Source organism: Balaenoptera borealis (assembly GCF_965194805.1).
Source record: "Balaenoptera borealis genome assembly, chromosome: 9".
In the NCBI taxonomy this organism is placed as follows: domain Eukaryota; kingdom Metazoa; phylum Chordata; class Mammalia; order Artiodactyla; family Balaenopteridae; genus Balaenoptera; species Balaenoptera borealis.
In genome coordinates, this window is record NC_138873.1 from 12,787,018 (window position 1) to 12,810,009 (window position 22,992).

The window sequence follows — 22,992 nt, forward strand, 5'->3', positions numbered from 1 at the left end:
CGATGGCATGTAGAAGGAGTCAAGCAAAGATCTTTGGCGAAGTTGATTTATGGCTTTTATACCTACCATATACCAGCACTTATATAGGTACTTTAAATATATAGTCTTTTACTTCCCCCAGATAAACCTGAAATGCAGTATTAGTTAATCTGCATTTCCCTGATTACTAATGAGGTCAAGCATCTTTTCATGTTTTTTTTGATATTTGGATTTTCTGTTCTGTTAAGTGTCTCTTAAGTCTTTTGTGCATTTTTAGCTGTCTTACTACTATTATTTTGGATTTATAGGATTTCTTTATTATTCTGTACATTTGTCCTTTGTCAGTTAAAAATGAGGCAGATCTTCTTTCCCAGTCTATGGCTTTTATGTTTTTTAAACTCTGTTTCTTTTTGTTGACAGATGCTCTTGATTTCTATGTGTCAGGTTTATCCATCACTTCCGTTGTGGTTGGTGTCTTTGTTTCTGGCTTACATATTGTTTCCTATTCCCAGGTCATGAGGACATAGATATTACTATCTCATTTCATGGATTAGGAAGCAGAGGTTCAGAGAGGTAGAATGGCCTGGTCATACCCCCAGTAAATGGAGCACCTGAGATGGGAACCCCGGTCTGTCTAGCTTTATAGCATATGCTCTTTCCATTCTACTATGACACTCATTCATCCATGGACCCGAATAACTATAAGTTCTAATTGGTTACTGCAACTCCTTCACTTACCAGACCTCTTCTGCCAGAATTTTCCGTTTTGTGTGATAAGGTTTTTAATGTTTATTTGCCAGTTCCTGGGTTTAAGGTGTTAATATCATTTAAATAATGACTTCTACTGTTGTTATCTGCTGTCAGTGGGGAATTGTGGTCACTTTTCTAATTTCTTTGGCTAGCAGCTGAGACCAGAAATAAATATTTATGAATGAATATTTATTAAAAATCTATTAAATAGGATTAGCCAAAGTTAAGCAAGACATAAATAAAATTAAACTTTGAATATGGTAAAATGTCGACCAATTTTTGAACTAGATTTACAATATAGCCTTTCTTAATATAGTTTTCCCTTGAAGTAGTCTATCTCCTCTTTTAAAATCAGTTTCTGCATTTAGAAAAAATGAAATAGATGTGCCTTGCTGGTTTAATAGAGAAGCCTGTATTTTTGTTTAGTTTCTTTTTGCCTTCATCTCTGTTTCTCTGTGTCTCTCCATTTTTGTCTGTCTCTTATATGATTTAGTTTTGTACTAAAATACTGTGATTTTCAGTTTTATAACAGCAAACTATATCACAGATTACACAGAGCATTATCAGGCATCTAGAACTCTACTTGATGAAAGTAAAAGCAACAAAGTTGTCTTCTTAGGTGAAGGATCATGGCTCAATTGCATTATACAATGATAGTCTTACATAATGTTAGAGTAGGAGCCCAGAGAATGCTTGTTTCAAAACAAATAAATGAAGGGATGGATGTGAGACCAGTAAGTTAGGTCATTGAAGTGGGAGTATTCTTTTGAATGGCATTCTAAACGTCAATCAAATGTTATTCCTTAAAGTTCTAAGAAGTTAAGCATTGTTTTGAAGACCACTAAGGCTAACATTATTTTTTCTGAAGAAATGTATTAGAAATAGATAAATGTTGAACAGTTAGATTTTATTTTCCTTAGCAACAGAGTGTGTTGCTTCTACTCATGTATTTCCCAGGCAGATTTTGTTTTTGTTTTCTCTTGTTTCTGAAAAACAGACATGCCAGACACTTGGTTAAAATAACATTTAAGCTTTTTATCTAAACAGATGAAATTTTAAAAATCATGGTAACTTTTGTCCAGAGCATGAACCAGCTTATTGTTTTGGCTCAATCTGGCATAAGCTAGCCATGACTGAGCCATATAAGCCTAGGCAAGAAAACAAAACAAAACAAAACAAAACAAAACAAAAACCAAAAACACCCAAACCTTTCCCAAGTTCTTGCTTTTAAAAAAATTTTTGGGTAATGAACTTTCATTTTGGAATGATGAATTCAAGAGTATAAAATCATACTATTCTGGGAAATTATCTCAAAATTATAAAATCTTGAACTAAAACTTTAATTCTGTGTCCAATCATTTTGATTGCTATAAAGATAAACAGTAAGACTTCAGCACCAGACCAATTTGGACCTCTGTTTCTAATGGGTGGGACCACATTCTGCAGAGAATAAAGAACATTACAGGGTCTTCTTTGAGTGAACAAGAGATTTCTATTTACGTTTTTCCTTCTTGAGAAAGCTCCACAGGATGGATAGTGAAAAGAACATCCATTTATTTACAGAGAAATTAAAAATGGAGAGTTTTTCCACAAGGCTCAAAACAGATGGAACTCTGTAGGTTTCACTTTGGAAGATCCTTTGTGGAAATCACTACCCATGATTCCTTGAAACTCACAAAAGAACAAAAAAGGAACTGACTTCAATTACATTTCCAACTCATTAATTTTATAGGTTATAAAGTGATTTAAGAGATCAAAGATCACTAAAAATTTGTTATAAATATTTTCCCCCTAAGTTTAATTTTTAAAAAGTGTCTGATAACTTGAGCTGTGCTTATATGCTTATTCATTCATTTAACAAATATTTATTGAGAGCTACTATTCTAAATAGTACTTGGGACACAACAGTAAATGAACAAAGATTCATTTCTTCATGGAGCCAAACTTCTGGTTGAGGGAGACTGAAAATAAACAATCAACATAATGAGTAAATTATCTGCTCGGTCAGTAGAAGAAGTGGAGCTGAGGGGGTCAGGACAGTTTGTGACAATGAATAGGGGAACCAGGATAGGCCTGAGTGAGAGTTGAGATCTGAGCAAAACTCCTGAAAGGAGGTGTAAGAGTCAGCCAGGTGGATACTCAGGGAAGGTGTTTTCCAAGCAAAGGGAGCAGTTAGATTCCAGATCTCCTTGGTGCATAGGTGGCAATGCAAAGAGGCCAGTATGGCTGGAACAGGGTGAACCAAGGTGAGAGTTGCCGGAAATGAGGTTGGAGGGTAATTGTGTCCATATGTATGGGGCCTGTGGACCATTAAGGACTCTGATGTTTTGAGTTCCTTAGCCTTTGGAAGTTTTGAGCAGGAGAGTGATGTGACTGATCTCCATTTTAAAAGGGCCACTCATGCTGCTGTGGGGAGAGACCCTGTGACATAGGGGGAAAGTATAGAAGCCAAGAAGTCTGAGGGGGAGTGTGCAGTAATCTAGTGTAGTGAACCTGATGACTGGGATGAGGGCATAGCTGAGAAATGGAATGGTTGGATTTTGAACGTAGTTGGAAGGCAGACCTACAGGTGGATCAGATATGAGAGAAGATAAATATCCCAGTTTTAAGCAGCTCATGCAGATTATTTTAACATGATAGTCCTTATATTTTGATGCTTTTCAGAAGTACAATTCCTTTATATCCAAAGGATGGGAATGAAACCCTGTGCACTCTGGCCCATTGGCCAGAGGTCAAAGATTAAACACAAAAAGGGGTAAAATCAATTTTAGAAATTCAAATTTAATCTTAGTAGGATGGCTCTTGCACAGTTGTTTACTAAAAGACACGATCTTTCGATACGTGTACCATGATAAAATAATAGAAATGCTTTCAAGTGAGATAGTTGGATGAAAAGTTGTTAGTGAGTACATATACTTACAAAGAAAAGAAAGAGAAATTCACCCTCTGTCCTCAAGATGCAAAAAATTTTCTTAAGCTCTATGGTTGAGCACTTAACTGTTTAAGATTTTTCTAAAATTAGATTTTACATTTCGCTTCTTGTTTTAACAGTTCATCTTCTGGCCGTCAGTCACAAGGCAGAGGGGCTGGCCTGCAACCTCTCCCGGGCCTTCCATGTTGTTTGCCCCTGCCCTAGTTGAGGTTTGCACTAGCTCTTGCCCAGGCTATTTTGAAATAGCAGCCTCTTTTTTTTTCTTTGTCTCTAATCTCTCTCTCCTCTTAAAAAAAAAACTTCCAAATTAGTCTTCCTAATGTACAGTTCTGATAAATTGATTCAACAACAAAAGACCTTTCAGTGAATCCTCATTGCTTATCAAATTAATTCTCAATTCATTGGCTTGGTATTTCAGGCCCTTGGGCTTACTTCTAACTGCCATGACAGTCTTGTTGCTGATTCCTCCTTTTTCATCAGCCCAATAAACTGCCCCCTATTTCCCCAAAGCTTTCCAGACTTTCCTGCTCCTGTACCTATATTTACAAGGTCTCTCCACTTGCAGGCACCATTCACTCTCACCCCAATTCCGCCTTCTAAATATCTTTCAAGACTGGTTTAAATGTGACTTCTTTCATTAAACCTTCCCTGGTCCTCTGAGACAGGAGGATCTTTCCTTCTTCTGAACTCTTTATATTTCTATAGTGCATTTTCTGGGATTCTTTTTTCATGGTGTTAGTCTCTGCCTTGAATTATAGATTTTGTGTATCTGGTTTATTTATCTAATTATTAAATTCTTAAGGTCAGAGGCAGTGTCCAATATCTTTTTCTTTACCCGCAACATCTATGACCTTGTCTAACACATATTTGAACCTAATTAAATACTTATTTAATGGATTGATAAATGGGCGAGTGGGTGATGATTGTGACTTCATCTACTTCCTCCACAGATCTGTAGCTATACAAATATTCCCTCATGTGAATTAGAAAGTTACTACTTTACACTTGTCTAGTGATTTCACTTGGCTTTGAGAAGGATGACTTCATTCGACTCATAATTCGTCTTTTACAAATGAAGAAGTCAAGTGCCAGAGGAGTAAATAGAACTATCTTAAGTAACCTTTGCAAGCTTAAGTTTACCTTTTATTACGAGTATCTTTTATGTTCTCTCATTTGCTCTTTTTGATAATCTAAGTCAGACAGACAAACCACTGACAAATTTTTTTTTCCTGTATCAACCACATGCCAGGTATTTTTCAAAGAAGGGGATGCTGAAGTGAGCTGGACAGTCTCTTCCTTGGAGCATCTTAAGTTCTAAGTTGAAGAAAAGTCACAATAATTTGTAATTCAAACAGTCTCAAGTACTGATAAATGCTATGAAGAAGCATTAACTGGGGCAGTGTTCTAGGGAGTGGCTGGGGTTGAGGTTGGGGAGGATATTGCTTTGCCTACGACCGTCAGGGAAGAGCCTGCTAAGGAGGTGATATTTGACTTGAGACCAAAGCCATGGGAAGGAGTCAGCCAACCCAAAATCCACAGAGTGAGCTTTTCAGGCAGAAGGAACCAGAGACGTGCTCAAGGAACAGAGAGGAGACCATGTGGTTGGAAAGGAGAGGGAAGGGGAGGTTGAAGGAGATGTTGCTGGAGAGGTAGGTAGGGGTCCGTGTGTGTTGTCTTGGTTATAATGATGACTATGGATATTCTACTCATGATGGACAGTTACTGGAGGATTTTCAGCAGGACTATATTATGATGCACTTTCTGCTTTAGAAATGCTCTAGCTATTGTTTGGTGGATGGACCGGGGTAGGGAGGGGGTGGGTAATGGTAGAGGCAGGAAGTCAGTAAGCTAGGACCTGGAAGTAAAGTGGTTTCTCCAACGCCACTTGGATACTAAAGATTGGAGTGAGGAGTGGACCTTCTGCAACTCATTGCCCAAGGTCATGCAGAAGGCTAGTGACAGAGGGGGCAGTATACCATACAAAGTCTTTGGGTTTTAAGAATAATGTTTCTACTAGCATATGGTAGAATTATACACACAATACCTCCTAGGGCTTAACAGCAGTTGGTTAGTTTGTTTTCATTAATATGGCCAATGGAAGGAAAGAACAACTGTGTACTTTCCTTTTTTTCTCATTTATTTGTATTTTGTTTAGTCTTAAGTTATTCCTGTATTTTCTTTTATTTTTTCATATACTTTGACTAATGTTGCTTAAGATTTATATGCTGACTCACTCCTTTCTAATTACAGGCTTTTGGTGGTCATTTTCAACTCTTTTTTCCCCATGTTAAACTTGTGTTTTAAAAACAATTCAAAGAAAAGAATTTTAGAGCTAATCAGCTTTTGAACTAAGCTTCTTCAATGAATAAAAATCTCTTATACAGAAAATGGAGAAAAGCAATATTGATTTTTTTATTTAATCATGTACATACTCTCCTCATTAAAACTAAGATTTTTTTAAATGTCTTTCATTTTCTCATTAAAAAAATAAAAATTTGAAGCCCAAATGTTCTGAAATAAATGTAGCAACATACAATTATTAATGTCTAATAAATAAAATAATTTTATTTGAGATTCTGAGAATACTTTGTGGCAGTATTTGCATTGCAATCAGTAATGGTCACCCCTGGATCCCAGGATTAGGATAAATCATCCATAGCAACTTTACAGAAAATTTCAGGGTGCTCCTGAGTAAGAGACTGAACTGCTCTGGGCTGTTTTCCTTCACATAGCTGGTTTTCTAGACCAGTCTTTGTAGCATTAATTTATTACCAGCTAGCTATTAATTTATTAATTTACTAAGGTCAGGCACAAATGCAAAAAAATGGAGATGCAAAAATGATTAAAAGCAGCCTGCTCTCAAGTAACTCACCGAAAAAGAGGAACAAATCCATCAACAATTACAGTATTAGTTGACAAATAAAATGATACTCTACCTGGTGTGATAGAAGTAAGCCCAGGAGCACAGGGAAAATGTACCTACCTCGCCCTGAGGCCACTGGAGAAGGCTTCCTGGAGGAGGTGGCCCTTGAACTGACCCTTGAAGGATGGGGTTGTGTGAGCCAAGCAGGGGTGGGCTGGAGAGGAGAGACTGTCGCTCCTTTCTACCTTCATGTGATTTGCAGTGGGGAGTTTTCTGGGTATGTTACTTGGATGGTTCATAGAAGGCACTGAGCTAAAGGTTCTCTGTTTGACTTATGGCTACGAATAGCTAGAGAATGGTAGAAATAATAAAGCAGGATTTAGCACCACAGGGTTTATAAAGCACATTCCCCTATCGATCCTCTGTAACTGCACTCCAGGTAACCTTTGATTTGTGTCAATCTCTCTTCTAACGAAAACTCCCTCTGACCTGGTACACACCATCCTTTTCTCATTTTGTTTTTCCTTCTCTCTAGTTCTTTTCCTTTTTCCTTTTTCTGCCCCTCAGTCTTCTTTTCTCCGTTTGAAAATCAACTTTATACATGCTACATGGTGCTAGAGAAAGTGGCCTGGAAGCATTGGCTGTGTTTGAGGAGAACCAAAGCAGGAATACACTCCCCGGAAATTTCTGATGCTCATTGAATATGTCTTTCCTCAGTCTTTTAAGCAGAGTTTTGAAGTTTAAAAAGGCTTATGGAAAGTGCTGCAGCAACCGCTTTTTGCACAAATAGCCCATTTTGCTATAATCAAATTACAGTAGTATCAACAGGAGCAACAGGAAAAGCTCGTGTTTGGTCTCTTTTCAGAAAAGGAAGCTGATCCCACTGAAGCCAAGTTTTACTAAAATAGCTCACAATAGGGGACTGTGTCAGGACTGGGCCTGAATGGGTATTTTTGTTAACATTTATTCCGTAGATCCTGCTAACGAATAAACAAGTCTTGGCATTTATTTGGACAGTTTGGCAGGGGGTGCATTACCTCCTCTGGGTAGCTAGGATTTTATTTAGTGAATTACAGATCTGGATCTCCTAGTTAAGTGGTCTGAGTGATTGAAGGCAGCTGGTTTGAAAGCTTTTTGACACATTCCTGAAAGGAAAGTTTTCATGTCATGCCAAATATATTATTATTAAGAAGATGTGTGTGATGAGTTAGGATCTTAACTAGATGTTTTAGTGTCATGCTACTAAAAAGTGGATTTATTGCTTATTTGACAATCCAGGTCTAGCATGCAGCCAGCTAGGCACTCGTCGGACACTTACTTTTTCCATCAGAACTCAGAGCTTAGAACCTGCAAAATTCTTGGGCACATATTAATTTGGAACAAAGTCAACTATCTCGAGTTAGTTGCAGTGATTCTGAGGTTTTGGGGAGAGGAGCCTACTTTGCCCTTTGGCTTCTTCCCTCTGGCAATCTCCTCCCTACCAGTTCCTCCACTTCCTTGGAGTTCTGAATGCTTGAAATTGACAGGAGTATCTCATAGGATGACATAATCAAACCGAACCAGAAAAAGCCTTCTCTGTCTTATCTGCCATTGGAGATATAGGGTGACCCCTAGAGCACTGGTGTTTAGATTTTTTGGATTTTTATTGACCAATAAATTTAAAAATGGAGGAACAACATAGAGTTGCCAAATCTTTATTTTGCTATGGAGAACATTAAAAAAAATCTCCAAAAGACAAAAGCTAATAGCTACCATTACCATTTTCCAAAAGAAGGCATATATTTTCACATCAAAATGTAACAAAGATAAAATCTCAGAATAAATGAAGTCCTTCCCCAGAGAGGACATTGGTGATGCTGCATTGATGTTTTCTCCGTGGACTGGTGAAAATTTTGCCAAGGATTGGCATTCACCCTTGGATTGTATGTCAGGAGCTGCTTTCAGAAGATCCTACACCGTCAACCCACTTCTCATAGTTTTTGGTTTCCCTTTAATGAATTAGGAGCCTGCATATGTATTCCCGTCTTCTTTGGTGAAAGTTTTTTGACATTTTAAAATTATTGAAGAGTGAATGAGTTAACATTATTTCACTTAACTCTGCAGTTATGAGCTTATACTGGTCATGTGCTAAGGAACTGTGACAAATATTTGAGGGTGTAAATGTATGTGTTGTACCCACATCACTGGTTTTCCACTCAGTTAATATTATTTTGCTTTTTGCTTCCCGTCTGGCTCCAGCTTTTGCTTTCTCTCTCTTTTTAAAAAAAAAAAAATTATTTATTTATTTATTTTTGGCTGTGTTGGGTCTTTGTTTCTGTGCGAGGGCTTCCTCTAGTTGCGGCGAGCGGGGGTCACTCTTCATCGCGGTGCGTGGGCCTCTCACTGTCGCGGCCTCTCTTGTTGCGGAGCACAGGCTCCAGACGCGCAGGCTCAGTAGTTGTGGCTCACGGGCCCAGTTGCTCCGCGGCATGTGGGATCTTCCCAGACCAGGGCTCGAACCCGTGTCCCCCGCATTGGCAGGCAGACTCTCAACCACAGCGCCACCAGGGAAGCCCTGTTTTCTCTCTCTTAATCACCTTTCTCAAGATTTTTTGCTCAATTGGTTAGAATTCAGTGAGAGATTGCAATCTACTTTTTGCTCAAAGCGTCCTTCAGTGTTCCAATGAATTCCTCAAAGGAGTCTTTTAGTTATCTGGAGAGCATTGAAGAGTAGGGTAATTCATGACATGGAGATTTTTCAGATCCTAGAGTAGTGAATTCAAAGTGATACAGTTTGGTTTTGGAAAATGGGATCATAATGTCTGTCATACAGGTATAAATACCATCTATTTTTCTTTTGATTCTTTTATTATTGGCAACTTTTTGAAACACTGGAGTACCTTCCTTGAAAATGAAAAGTAGAGAATGCTGACTTTAATCATGATTTATTTTATTCTCTTTTGGTTTTATTTATGAAAAATAGGCTGCCCAGCGAGCATCTTCGTCTTCACCCAAATTGAATGAAACATCGCGTTCTTTCTCTTCCACGGAAAACCTAAAAAAGACACCCAGAAGTTTGTCTTCCTCCATATCTAGAGAAAGACAGTTCTGGATGGACGTGGTTGACGGCTCGTCTGCCGCTGAAGACGTGGGACAGTCTGTGACATGCGCTGTGCAGGGCCGCGCACCTGCACCCTCAGAGGCAAATGGTCGCAGGGCCCTGGAAACCAGCTTCGCCACATCAGGAAGTGGAGTTTTGAACTCTTTATCCACTGATGACACTTCTTCATTGAGTAGCAACCTAGATCATCTTACTGTCCCAGACAAGCCGGCTGGATCAAAGATGACGGATAGAGGTAAACCAAGAAACTCTTTACTCTGTTTTGAGAATGAATATTTGTATGTGGATGTGGAATGCTAATGTCGATTGTAAAAAGAATGTTTAAAGTCACGAATGATTCAATAATTAAACGGTCAAGCGGGGCTAAGTCCAGGGGCTACTTCTGTAGAGGAGAGGAGATCGCATGTAGAAAACTCCAGCTTCAGGACCATTTATGACCCGCTGTAAGTGTCACCAACCACATGCCTGCAACTATAAGACGTGTTCACAAAATAATGATACTTTTTCACCAATCTGAGGTAGCACTTGAGTTTTTTGTTTTGTTTAGGTTTGGTTTTTATTGGTCCCATGTGCTGTGCTCTGGGAGCTTGTGGTGATTAGATCAACATTTTGTAGATGACATCACCACCACGGTTCCAAACATACGCAGAGCTACCACCTTCCCTGAACTATAAGCACAGATGAGGTCTGGGTCCTAGCAGGTCAGCTCCCGAGGGGCCTTCCTACATGGTGAACAGGAAGACAGACAATCTGCGTGCACTTTGGGGGGGCAGCACTAGGACTTTAAAACCAAAGGAGAGCACAGCTTATGTGTTTGAAAAAAAGCATGTTAAGTCTTAGCAAATGAAAGAGTTTATTGGAGTATAGAAATGAAGAGTGTGAGCTTTCTTAATACTCCATGATTGTTGGTCCTTGTCTTTTATTCAGACTAACTTTTAAAAAATGATTAGTTTTCAATCATGATGGGTCTTTCCTGACGGTCTGTGCCTTATTCATTCCAGTGTAAAACAAGCTTAGCTGTTAGCAGATACTTAAAAATGAGAGAATGACGAGTTTGATTTGTATTTTTTCAGTGTACCATTGAGGGGAAGTTGACTGGCTAAATTCCCATGATCGCCAGTCAGGGTGGCCTGATGACGTAGGTGACAGCTGTCCCCTCTCCCCCAGCCTAATCAGGGAAAGTTTCTTTAAGTTCTCAAATTTTCATAGTTACCCTGTTAATTTGATATTTGGTATTAGAGTAATTTAGGCCAAGAATTACAACTACAGACCCATGTGTCTGTTGTCACTGCTCCCTGTGACCTTATGTGAAGATGCTTTACACAGTTGAGTTACCTGCCTGGCCTCTGATGTCATTTTTGTTTGATACCCCTAATTTAGACCAATTACCTACTTTACAATTAGAAAAAAATGGAGTAAATGAAGTCATTGCCAAGATAACCTACTTTTAGAGGTGAATGAGGTAGGGGTACGGGGATCAATATTGGACTGTACCGAATGGAAGGCAGTAGACTCAAGCTGGCCTCAGCTTTGTGAGGTGTTTCGATACGAAGGTATTGGGCTTAATTTGTACCTCTGTGGAAGTATGAAATTGATGCAAATTTTGAGGCCAGTGGTGCAAGTAAAAAGGAGATAATTTTAAGTTCAGCATAAGAAACTTCTTTTTAACATTGAGAACTGTTCAAAATTGAATAGGCTCCTTAGAAAGTAATGTGTTCCTTGTCATTGAAGGTGTTTACTTATTCTGAGACAACCATTTTCACTGGGTATTAATTGTGTATTGCATGCCGATTACAATTATTTTTTTTATGAAGATATACTGAAGAGGGAATTTAAGTACCTTGAACTAGATGGCCTCTAACTTGATACTTAGAAGATCCTTCCAGATATAGACCTGGTGGAACTAAAGAAAATAATGAAGAGGACCATATCTATTATTTTCCTGCTAAAAACTCTGGCTTTATTTATTGGGCCATTAATAGAACTAAAATGTTTGTTTCATGCATGCACAAATACACATACACTCATGTGCACACACACACACACAGCACCCCGGGATGAGGATGGCTTCAAAAGCAAAATAGAGAATAAAATTCCATTTTCATTCATTCTCAAGAGATAACACCGCGGATTGAGTTTTCCTTTAGGGCGAGTAACCTGATAGTCATGGGAAGATGCCCGCAATTCTTGTCCATGTCTAATGTCATTCTGGGCATGAGTGTGCTACAGAGCCTGGCTGAGTACCAACAGCTCTTTTAATCTAAGAAGGAAGAAACCAGGTATTTTAAAATTTTGAGTTAGGTGCAGAGTGACCAGCAATATCTGTATGCTTCTTCAAACAACTTGACATAAAGGTGTTCCTTGGAGTATAAAGGAAGAGAAAATAAAACTATTTTTCCCCTCACTGATTTGTTGGCACTTGCCATATGTTACAAAATTTTTGCTGATGATTTTCTCCTGCTGCTGGGGATTTGGTTAAATTCCCAGCAGAGTTAAACCACATAAAGTCATTGCTATGGAAACAGCAACCCAGTTTTCGCTTGCGTTTGCGATGACGTGCTGTTGAGTAATCAGACTGAGTACTGTGCTTTTTCTTTCTTTTTTTATTTTACATGTGTGTTTGTGTGTTGGAAAAGAAGGTAGTGTTTCATTTTTGTGACTTCTAAAAATTATTGTTTCTTTAGCTGCCAATTAAAAAAAAAGGAAAGTGCTAAAATTCCTGTGTTTGAAATATTGTTCAGCATTTTTTATGATAGGGATTGAAGTTTCGACATGGTCCATGACAGGAGTTAGGATTTTAGATTAAGTCCCAGTTTCAAGATGTGTTTGCTGGAGAAAGAGGCTTTTATCCTAGAAAAGATTCTTAAAGGTTAACAACTGAGCCCTGAAACAGGCAGACACAATGTATTATAGCCTTCTTTTTATTTAGACAATGAAAGAAATATTTTGCAGTTGGTATGCGATTAAAATTGTGGTTGCTAGAATTTTATACCGATAAACCTTTTTAGACATTTTTCCCCTGCAGAGTAAGCTATTTAAACAATGCAGGGTGTTAATTGCATTCTATTGCCTTTCTGCATTGGGAGTTCCAGAGCTCTTCAGACTCTTCACTGAGTCTTTCCACAAAGTGTAATGGGGTAAGAGGTGATGGGGTTAAATGGAATATTCATCTCAGCTCAGTTTTACTCTATACCGTTTCTTTCTTTAATGAAAGGTTATTTGGCCCATGACTCATGCCTGTGTGAAGATGACTCACATTGTATTTCTCTACTTACATTATGCTGGCAATGTGGGGACAGTTTGACTTATACTTACTCCACGAATGGGGTGTCCCTACCCTGGACGCTGACAAGCTGAATAACCACTAACGAGACTAATACCCAATTTATGCAAATAAATTGTTAAGTACAAGTACAGACAGAATGGACCTGGGAATCATGTTGAATAAAATGCATTTTTAATGAAGATATATACATACTAGCGCATGCATGACATCTCAGGAAAGTGACATAAATGAGCCAGATTTTAGGATTTAACAATTACCAAAAATTTTACACAATTTTAGGGCAAACAGTACAGATGCTACATTATTTTAGCTAGCTACCTCAGATGGTGCTGTAGGAATTATGAGGTATGTCTCTTTAGGAAGCAAGATAATAATAAAAAGAAAAAGTTGATTAATGAACTCCATTCAATTAAGCATTTTTATTATTATTATTATTATTTTGAGTACCTAACATGTACTTATGTACTTTGTGCTAATAGGAATACAAAAACAAGCAAGTTACAATTTCTGGTCTAAAATATTTTAATGTGTAATAGGGAGAGTGGGAAGAATAAGACTCATTTAACAAAAGAAAGCAGAGTAAAATAAGTGCCACAGAGACATACAAAGTACTCGAGGGATTTGAAAGAGAGCAGGAACTCAAAATATGGAAGATCGTATGTAAGTGATCTAAGCTGATCTAAGATCTAAGTGCGAAGGTCTGCACATAGAGAGGTGAGCCATGGAAAAGAGGAATGGAAAATAAATTTTGGTGATGTTGAATACTGGGCTTGTTGTTAGTTTATTTCAATAGATAATAGATGATGATTTCTAATCAGGGTAATCATATAATTGGAGGTGTACTTTAGAAAAATTACATGAGCTTAAGAATTTGGAGGTAGAAAGGTGTAAGGGGACAAAGGAAATTACAAGAGTTAGGAAGCTTGTGTAATAGCTGGGGTGGCAGTGGGAATAAGAAGCAAAGGAGAGACTTACTTGAGGGGTTCTATAGTATGTCTATCAAGGTGAAGACCAATCTTGGTCTTTGTATCTCTGCTACTTAATTTAGTCCCTAGAAAATTTCCTAGTGATCCTATTTTTTAAACTATAATTTGAGAAGTGATTTGAAAATGGGAGTAAATATTTACTACTGGAAAAATCTTGAATCTATAATTCTTGACCTCAATGGCATTAATCTCAAGCATGGATGACCCACTGCCTGCTTTCTCTGCTTCATGTCAAGTGGCCAAAAATCCCTAGATGATGTCATGAAGTAATGCTGATTAGGTTACCTGCAAATTTATGCAATATAACTAGGTCAATTGTAGTTCTCAGACCTTAATCTCATTTTTTTTGAAATATAGTTGATGAACAATATTATGTTAGTTCAGGTATTCTATATAGTGATTTAACATTTGCATACATTAGAAATGATTACCATGATAAGTCTAGTGACCATCTGTCTCCGTACAAAGTTATTACAATATTAGTGACCATATTCCTTATGCTATATGTTACTTCCCCATGATTTAATTGTTATATAACTGGGGTTTGTACCTCTTAATCCCCTTCATTTATTTATCTAACCCTCCCTCCCACCCTGCCCTCCTTTCAGGCAACCACCTATTTGTTCTCTGTATCTATGAGTCTGTTTTTGTTTTGTTTTGTTTTGTTTTTTAAAACTATTTTGTTCTTTAATAAATTTATTTATTTATTTTTGGCTGCATTGGGTCTTAGTTGCTGCACGCGGGCTTTCTCTAGTTGCGGCGAGCGGGGGCTACTTTTCGTTACGGTGTGCGTGCTTCTCATTGTGGTGGCTTCTCTTGTTGCGGAGCACGGGCTCTAGGTGTGTGGGCTTCAGTAGTTGTGGCACGTGGGCTTTGTTGCTCCACAGCATGTGGGATCTTTGCGGACCAGGGCTTGAACCCGTGTCCCCTGCACTGGCAGGTGGATTCTTAACCACTGCACCACCAGGGAAGTCCCTGTTTTGTTTTTTAGATTCCACATATAACTGAGATCAATAGTTTTTTGGTGGCATCTTTAGGATTTTCTACCTATAGTATCATGTCATCCGCAAACAGTGACAGTTTACTTCTTCCTTTCCAATTTGGATTCCTTTTTCTTGTCTGCTGTGGCTGGGATTTCAATACTAAGTTGAATAAAAGTGGTGAGAGTGGACATCCTTGTCTTGTTCCTGATCTTAGAAGAAATGCTTTCAGCTTTTCACTGTTGAGTATGATGTTGACTGTAGTTTTCTCATGTATGACCTTTATTATGTTGAGAAATGTTCCCTCTATAGCCACATTGTTGAGAGTTTTTATTATAAATGGATGTTGAATCTTGTCAAAAACTTTTCTGCATCTATTGAGATCATCATATGGTTTTTATTCTTCAATTTGTTGATGTGATTTGTTATCACATTGCTATAGTTGCAGTTACTGAACCAGCCTTGTATCCCTGGGATAAATCCCACTTGATCGTGATGTATGATCCTTCTAATGTATTGTTGAATTTGGTTTGCTAATATTTTGTTGAGGATTTTTACATCTGTGTTCGTCAGTGATATTGGCCTGTGATTTTCTTCTTTTACAGTATCTTTGTCTGGTTTTAGTGTCAGGGTGATGCTAGCCTCCTAGAATGGGTTCAGAAGTGTTCTGGCCTCTTCAATTTTTTTGGAATAGTTTCAGAAGAATGGGTGTTAACTCTTCTTTAAATGTTTGGTAGAATTCACCTGTGAAGTTGTGTGTTCCTGGACTTTTGTTTGTTGGGAGTTTTTAAATTACTGATTCAATTTCATTGTTGATGATCAGTCTCTTCATATTTTCTGTTTCTTCCTGATTCAGTCTTGGAAGTTTGCATGTTCTAGGAATTTATTCATTTCTTCTAGGTTCATTTTATTGGTGTATATTTGTTTGTAGTAATCTCTTATGATCCTTTGTATTCATGTAGTGTTGGTTGTAATCTGTCTTTCATTTCTGTTTTTTTTTGAGTCCTTTTTTTTCTTGATGAATCTGACTAACGGCTTAGCAGTTTTGTTTACTTTTCAAAGAATCAGATCTTAGTTTCACTGATCTTTTCTACTCTTTAGTCTCATTTATTTACGCTTTGATCTTTACTATTTCTTTCTTTCTACTAACTTTGGGTTTTGTTTGTTCTTTTTTTAGTTCCTTTAGGTACAGGGTTAGATTGTTTATTTGAGATTTTTGTTGGTTTGTTTGTTTCTCAAGGTAAGCTTATATTACTATAAACTTCCTTCTTAGAACTGTTTTTGTTATTCCCATAGACTTTGGATCAGTGTGTTTCCATTTTCATTTGAAACTTCCTTCTTAGAACTGTTTTTGTTATTCCCATAGACTTTGGATCAGTGTGTTTCCATTTTCATTTGTCTCCAGGTATTTTTACACAAAGCTGGGGAAAATTCTGTGTGCCCCTGGTCTGAGAATGACGTCCCTGATCTGCAAGTCTTCTTGAACGCATACACCTGCAGTTTATACTTTTTTTCTGTGAAGAATCTTGTGCAGTCCTTTGAGATGCTCCCAACCTTATGGTCTCAGATTCATTTGTTTGTCTCTTTGATTATACCTTCCTGGCTGTTCCGGAGACTCCTGAATATATGTCACCCTATGCATCAAGAGCAAGGAACTAGAATGATATGAGCACATGTCTGAATTTTCAACTAGAAATGGAAAATATAAGATCAGTTTTTACAGGTAGATCCTTCTTATCAAGACAACACCATAAGCCTTTGACATCTTTTCCTGCACTACCCTTTGGTTGTTAATTTTTAATTTCTCTCCCTACAATTTTATTTCTTCTTAATTAAAGCCAAAGCAAATAAGGTTCTATTTGCCTCAAACTACAAAACTATAGTAACCAGCCAATTGACAAATATTTCAAAGTAGATTTTAATTTTTAGAGCAATTTTAGGTTCACAGCAAAATTGAGAGGCAGGTACAGAGATTTCCTGTCTACCCCTGCCCCTACGCATAATAGCCTTTTCCATTATCAATATTCCTCCCACTAAAGTAGTATATTTTTTAAAACTGATGAACTTACACTAACACATCATAATTACCCAAAGTCCATAGTTTACCTTAGGATTCACTCTTAGTGTTCTACATTCTGTGGGTTTGGACAAATGTATAACAACGTGTATCCATTAATACTGTATCATACAGAATATTTTCACTGTCCTACAAATTCTCTGTACCCCACCTTTTAATCCTTCCCTTCCCCAATGCCTAGCAACCACAGATCGTTTTACTATCTCCATAGTTTTGCCTTTTCCAGATGCAAATTCATGTCATATATGAACAAAGATAGTTTTATTTATTCCTTCCCAGTCTGTATACTTTTATTTCCTTTTCTTGTGTTATTGTGTTGGCTAGGACTTTCAGTACAATGTTGAAGAGGAGTAGTGGGAGGGGACATCCTTGCCTTGTTACTGATCTTAGTGGGAAAGCTTCCAGTTTCTCACCATTAAGTATGAAGTTAGCTGTAGGTTTTTTGTAGATATTCTGTATTGTGTTGAGGAATTTTCTTTTTATTCCTTGTTTACTGAGAAGTTTTTTTTTTAATCACAAATGAGTATTGGGTTTTGTTAAATGCTTTTTCTGTGTCTATTGATATTATCATGTGATTTTTTCCCTTCTTCCCCTTAAGCCTATTGATGTGATGGACTACATTAATTTATTTTCAAATGTTGAGCCAGCCTTGCATATCTGGGATAATTCCCACTCAGTCATGGTGTAAAATTTTTTTATTCTTCAATTTGCTAATATTTTGTTGAGGAATTTTGCATCTATGTTCATGAGGTATATTGGTTTTCAGCAATGAAATGTCTTTGTCTGGATTTGATGATTAGGGTAATGCTGGCCTCATAGAATGGGTCAGGAAGTATTCCCTCTGCTTCTATCTTCTGAAAGAGATTGTAGAGAATTGGTATAATTTATTCTTTAAATGTTTGGTAGAATTCATCAGTGGACGCATGTGAGACTGGTGCTTTGTTTTAGAAGGTTATTAATTATTGATTCAATTAGAAGGTTTTTCAATTATTGATTGAATATAGGCCTATTCAAATCATGTATTTCTTCTTGTTTGAGTTTTGTTTCTTTTAAAGAATTGGTCTGTTTCAGCTAGGTTATTAAATCTGTGAGCACAGAATAGCTCATAGTATTTTTTTACTATCCTTTTAATGTCCCATGGGATCTGTAGTGATATCCCTCTTTTTCATTTCTGATGTTAGTAATTTGTGTCCTTTCCCTTTTTCTCTAACCGAAAACAAATTTTAATTTTTACTTTTAATCTATCTAGACACTTGACATTTAATAATTATAGTTTACTTACTGAGTTTTTAAAGAATCCAAATCCAAAATTAGCTCACTGTGTTTATTATGTATGGATATATGAAGGAGGTGAGAATGAGATTAAGAATGGAAATTTTGACCAAACAGTGAATGTTTAACAAATATGTTTTGAGGAGGTACTATATTTCTGGCTCAATTGTTGGCATTTGGAGATGCTTTTTGAAGATAACAAAGGCAATAGCCCTCTTGCATTGAACTTACAGTCCGGTGCGTATGTCTGTTTTGGCAGGGTTTGGAGACAATTAGGTAAATAGAAGAACAGGATAATTTCTGGTAGTGAGTAAGTTCTATAAGGGAAATCAGGTAAGCGTATATAATAATGGAGGTAGGAAGAAGGACCTTTATTTAGATTACTGGTTGGGGAGGATCTCCATGAGGAGGCAATATTTGATCTGGGACCTGAATTTCACAAGGAAACCTACACATATAAACAATAGCTGGCAAAATGCCCTAGACAGAGAGAAAATAGAGTATAAATGCTCTAGTACTGGCACAAATTTTGCGGTTCAAGAAACAGAAATAAATCCAGCATGGCTGGAGCAGAGCGGGTAGGGGCAGCATAGGAAGATATTGGAGAATTCAGGGTCCTTTAAAGTATTTGGATTTTGTTCTAAGTGCAGTGAGATATTTTTGGAGGAACTGAAGCTGAGGAATGTTTTGGTGTGGTTTACATTTTAAAAAGATCACTTCACTGTATGGAAAATGGATATTAGGAACGTAGCTGTCGAAATAGACCAACAATGAAATGATAGTAGCAATGGGGGTGGGGAGCAGAAAAAATACACATATTTGGGATATATTATAAACATACAATGTAAGAATGTAAGATTCATAAAGCATCGTTGCCTGGTTTAGTCTATCCCTAGTCTTTCAACTGCACTGCCCGAGTACACAGTGGACATTCAAAGATATGTGATGGATGAACTTAATAAAGGGATCAAATGTGTGAGGGAAAGAGTGGAATCAAGGATGAGTCATAAGTTTTCCAGAACATTCAGTCCCCTGTGGCATGAAATATAATATCAACTGTATAGAATTTTTATCACTTCCTGGGAAAAGGTTTATTAGTAGGGGTTTAATGGCCATGTTGAAATATGTAGCTCTAAATGTGTACACTGAGGATTTCCTATAAGGCAAAAATAAGGATGTCTTGCAAGTAATTACAGATCACACTAGATTATAACCATAGACATAAGGACAAGAGAGCTCCATCTTGAAAAGGTAAGGGCATTTATCTGCTCCAAAGCTTCATTCTCTGCTTGTGAAATTGTATTGGGGTAACTTCTTCTTCCTCTTGCCTCACTTCTCTTGGCATGAAGTGCCCCTCATATCGTTCCCCTCCTTCTGAATCTTCCGTTTTTATATTTTGTGCTCATTTGTTCCCATCATGGATCCATATGGTTGCTAGATCCAGCAGGTTACGGAGCCAAGGTTGACATATTAATCTACTGTGCATTGGGTTTGTATCCTTGATTTTAGGCAATTTCAAGCTTTTTTTCCCATTTATTTCCTATTCAAACTTCACCTCATAAATATATTTTAAAAAGAAAAAAAAAACCCTAACCAAATACCTTTTTATGTGCATGCCAATGTTTTTTATCTTCTTAGGATGTGAGCAGATATAGAAATTTTATGTCTGCAGTAAATATTTCACCTAATCCAGGGTGCTCATATGATTGGAAGAATACATTTTGAAAACAACTGGAATCTTTGTTTTAAGAATGTAAAGCTACTTATTAGAATCTTAGGCAATGAGCTCAAGCTAAGATTATTTCTGAAAATCACTGCCACAGAGGCAGTAATAATAAAACAAAAGAAAAACAAACCCTAAAGTTCGCCCAATAGACTAGGTTTATTATTATCAATAAAAGCAATAATACAGTACAAGCATACTGAGTTGCCTTGCTTAATAGAAACATCAAATATCCAAGAGAAAATAGGTAACTGACAGGCAGAGAAGGTGAAGCAAATATAGGAAAATGAGGGAAACCAAAGTGAAATTACTCTCCGAGTTACAAGAACACAAGTAAAAACACTTGCTTTATACTTGGATGCTTTCTCTGACTTTCTCAATCTGATTTTTCTCTTATAGAATTTCTTTTACTTGCCATCTTTTTTTTTTAGACCCCGACTTTGCATTCTCCATTTCTGTGCATTTATACCTTTGTTGTATACAGGGACCAGCCTACCATGATAGCGACTCTTGTCTTCTGCTCCTGATTCAAACTGGTTCATTATCCCCAGGTGCCCAGTTCAAATGCCCAAGCAGAGAATCTGATTATGCAGTCTGTGTTTTAGGTTGCTGACCAGCTTACGAATTTCCTCACCTGGGATCTAGTGCCGTGTGGCCCTGTGAGAACAGAATCTGAGGTATAAAACCTGGGCACCTCAGAAGCAGAGGCTCTGGGTGGGGACTTTTCCCTTGGAAGATAGAGTAGTGGTGCCAGGCATCTGAGCCTTGGCCTCGCCATCTACCGTCTTGATGACTATGCATTATCTGATTTAAAATCTTCTTCACTGAACTTTATTCAAAAGAAAGTATATCAAATATACTTATAGTATAAAGAATAGTGTATAAGGCAATAAGCTTTGGGTCAGAACCTAGGTTTGTCTCTTTGTGAATTTGGTCAAGGTTCTTAATCTTTCTGTGTCTTGACATTCTCTCCTTTATATCAGGGTTAATAATACTTCCCTTGTAGGGTTGTTACAAAGGTAATGACAGAATGTTGGTATAGCAGTTAACACAGTGCCTGTCACCTAGTTAAAAACTAAATACATGATAATGATCTCTACCACCATCAACAGCAGCAGAAATAGGCAATCTGTCTCTCAAAATTATACTATGCTAATGTTCTTGGTTAGTAGTATCCTTATGGTTAAAATAAGTTATCTGGATTTATCTTAGTTAAAAATTTAAATTTGTCTGTCGTTATGATACTAAGTCTCTTTCTGTAGAGTTGTCCGAATCACTAATTAAAGGAAGCCTGTAGAAAGCTTTTGATCTCTTAGCATCAGGTGCTATAGTAAATGACTTTTGTAAAGTCTTAAAGTCTTAATGTCCAAATGACTATGTAGTTATTTCTTCTCTTTGTAACAAGTGCCTTTCATGGTCTTTCTTTTCTCAGATACTTAGAACATTGCTCATGAAACAGGAAATACTGTTTTCTACCTAAACCTTTTCAAGTGCTTCATATTTGGGAACAAATATTATCTTCCTTGGGACATCATTTAGATTTTTCCAATCTCAAAAAAGTTTTCCTTTCAAATTCTGATATGAAATATGGCATATGAATTCCTCTCTTGTCTCTGGAGGCCAGCATTTATGTTCTAAATAGAAAATAAAAACCACATTCTAGAAAGCACAAGGAAACACCAGAAATAAGATAGTGGCGGAGGCGAAGTTGACAATACAGCACTTAAAGAGATAATCTGCATACAGTGTTCTCAACAGCCAAATTCTGGGCCTGCGGGAGCGTGCCTGTCCTGTCAGAAGTACACAATAGGCTGAGTACCTGGGATGTAGCGAGGGAGGAGCATATACACTTGGCATCATCTTGGAAGGGAGGGAACTAGTAACCATTAGGTAAAAACGTTTGGTCTTTCGCTAATGTCAACAAGAAAGATCTCGTTAAAAAAATATCATCCCTTTCTTGAGTCTAAATCATTAGATTATTGACCTAAGTTTGGAGAACGTTTACTAGTCTGACCCCTCCAGACATTCTGAGCCAGTCTAACAGAAGTCAAGGGTCACTAACATTTACCCCAAATTCCTACCAACTCAACAATATTGAGATACTGATGCTTTAGAGCAGGGATTCTGGAACCCTCCCTTGAGCAAGCCAGGTTTTTTTAAAAACTATGATATGGCACAGAGAAAATAGATGCTGCTTTCTGGACAAGTCTCAACTTTCTAGTTGTAATTTCAGTCCTTTTCCCTTCCAGTGAGCTGAGGCTATTTCTGCATGACTAATTGCTGGGAAGCAGTCTAGCCTTGCTACTCAGAGTATGTCCACGGACCAGCACTTCTGACATCACTTAGGAGCTCGTTAAAAATTTAGAATCTCAGTGCCTGCCATCCCAGACTGAATGAATCAGAAACTGTATTTTAACAAGATCCCTAGGTGATTGTTTGCTTATTAAAGTTGGAGAAGACTGGTCCAGAAGTGCATGGGCCTGCACAGTGTGGAATCAAACTTTTATTCCTAATTCTACACTGATTTACATTTTGGAAAGATCACTTACTGTTTTCCAAGAATCTCCACATTTTTTCTCATCTATAAAATAAAAATAGTTTTCATCTTCCTTGGCAAAGAACTTGTGAGGCGTGATGCCTTATGTGGTGAAGGAAATTAAAGTCCTGTTATTTTATGTAAGAAGACTAAAATATGCACTTGAGAGGAAGGATAACAGTTGCATTGGAAACAGTTGATTGTCAGACAAAATTCTTTTATTTTGCCACAGAAGACAAGGGAGATAGAAATAATTAACTTGGCTTCTGTTTCCAGTGGGAGAGAGATCAGTGGTCTTTTCTGCCAGTCCTTTTTTTTTGCTCTTTTTATAATCTGGTAAGATAAGGGAACAATCTAGTGTTTCCTAATATGATATTAGAATTTAGAAAAATATTTACATAAAAAAGGTGAAATGGAGATTTTTAAAATATTACTTTATTGAGAAGCCTCTGAAAGGTACAGGGATAGCCCTGTAGGACTAGCCAGCCAGCGCTGGTCTTCCATACAG

At 37.4% G+C, this 22,992-nt stretch overlaps 1 protein-coding gene across 2 annotated transcripts in view; it reads left to right on the plus strand.

The window, feature by feature from the left end:
* The window catches only part of IPCEF1 (interaction protein for cytohesin exchange factors 1), a 221,734-nt gene that overhangs the window by 169,490 nt on the left and 29,252 nt on the right, over positions 1-22,992 (plus strand). For both annotated transcript variants that reach the window (XM_082404584.1, XM_082404583.1), the window contains one exon: positions 9,487-9,859. In XM_082404584.1, coding sequence (XP_082260710.1) covers positions 9,487-9,859 — 373 coding nt within the window. The remainder of the gene's footprint in view (positions 1-9,486; positions 9,860-22,992) is intronic.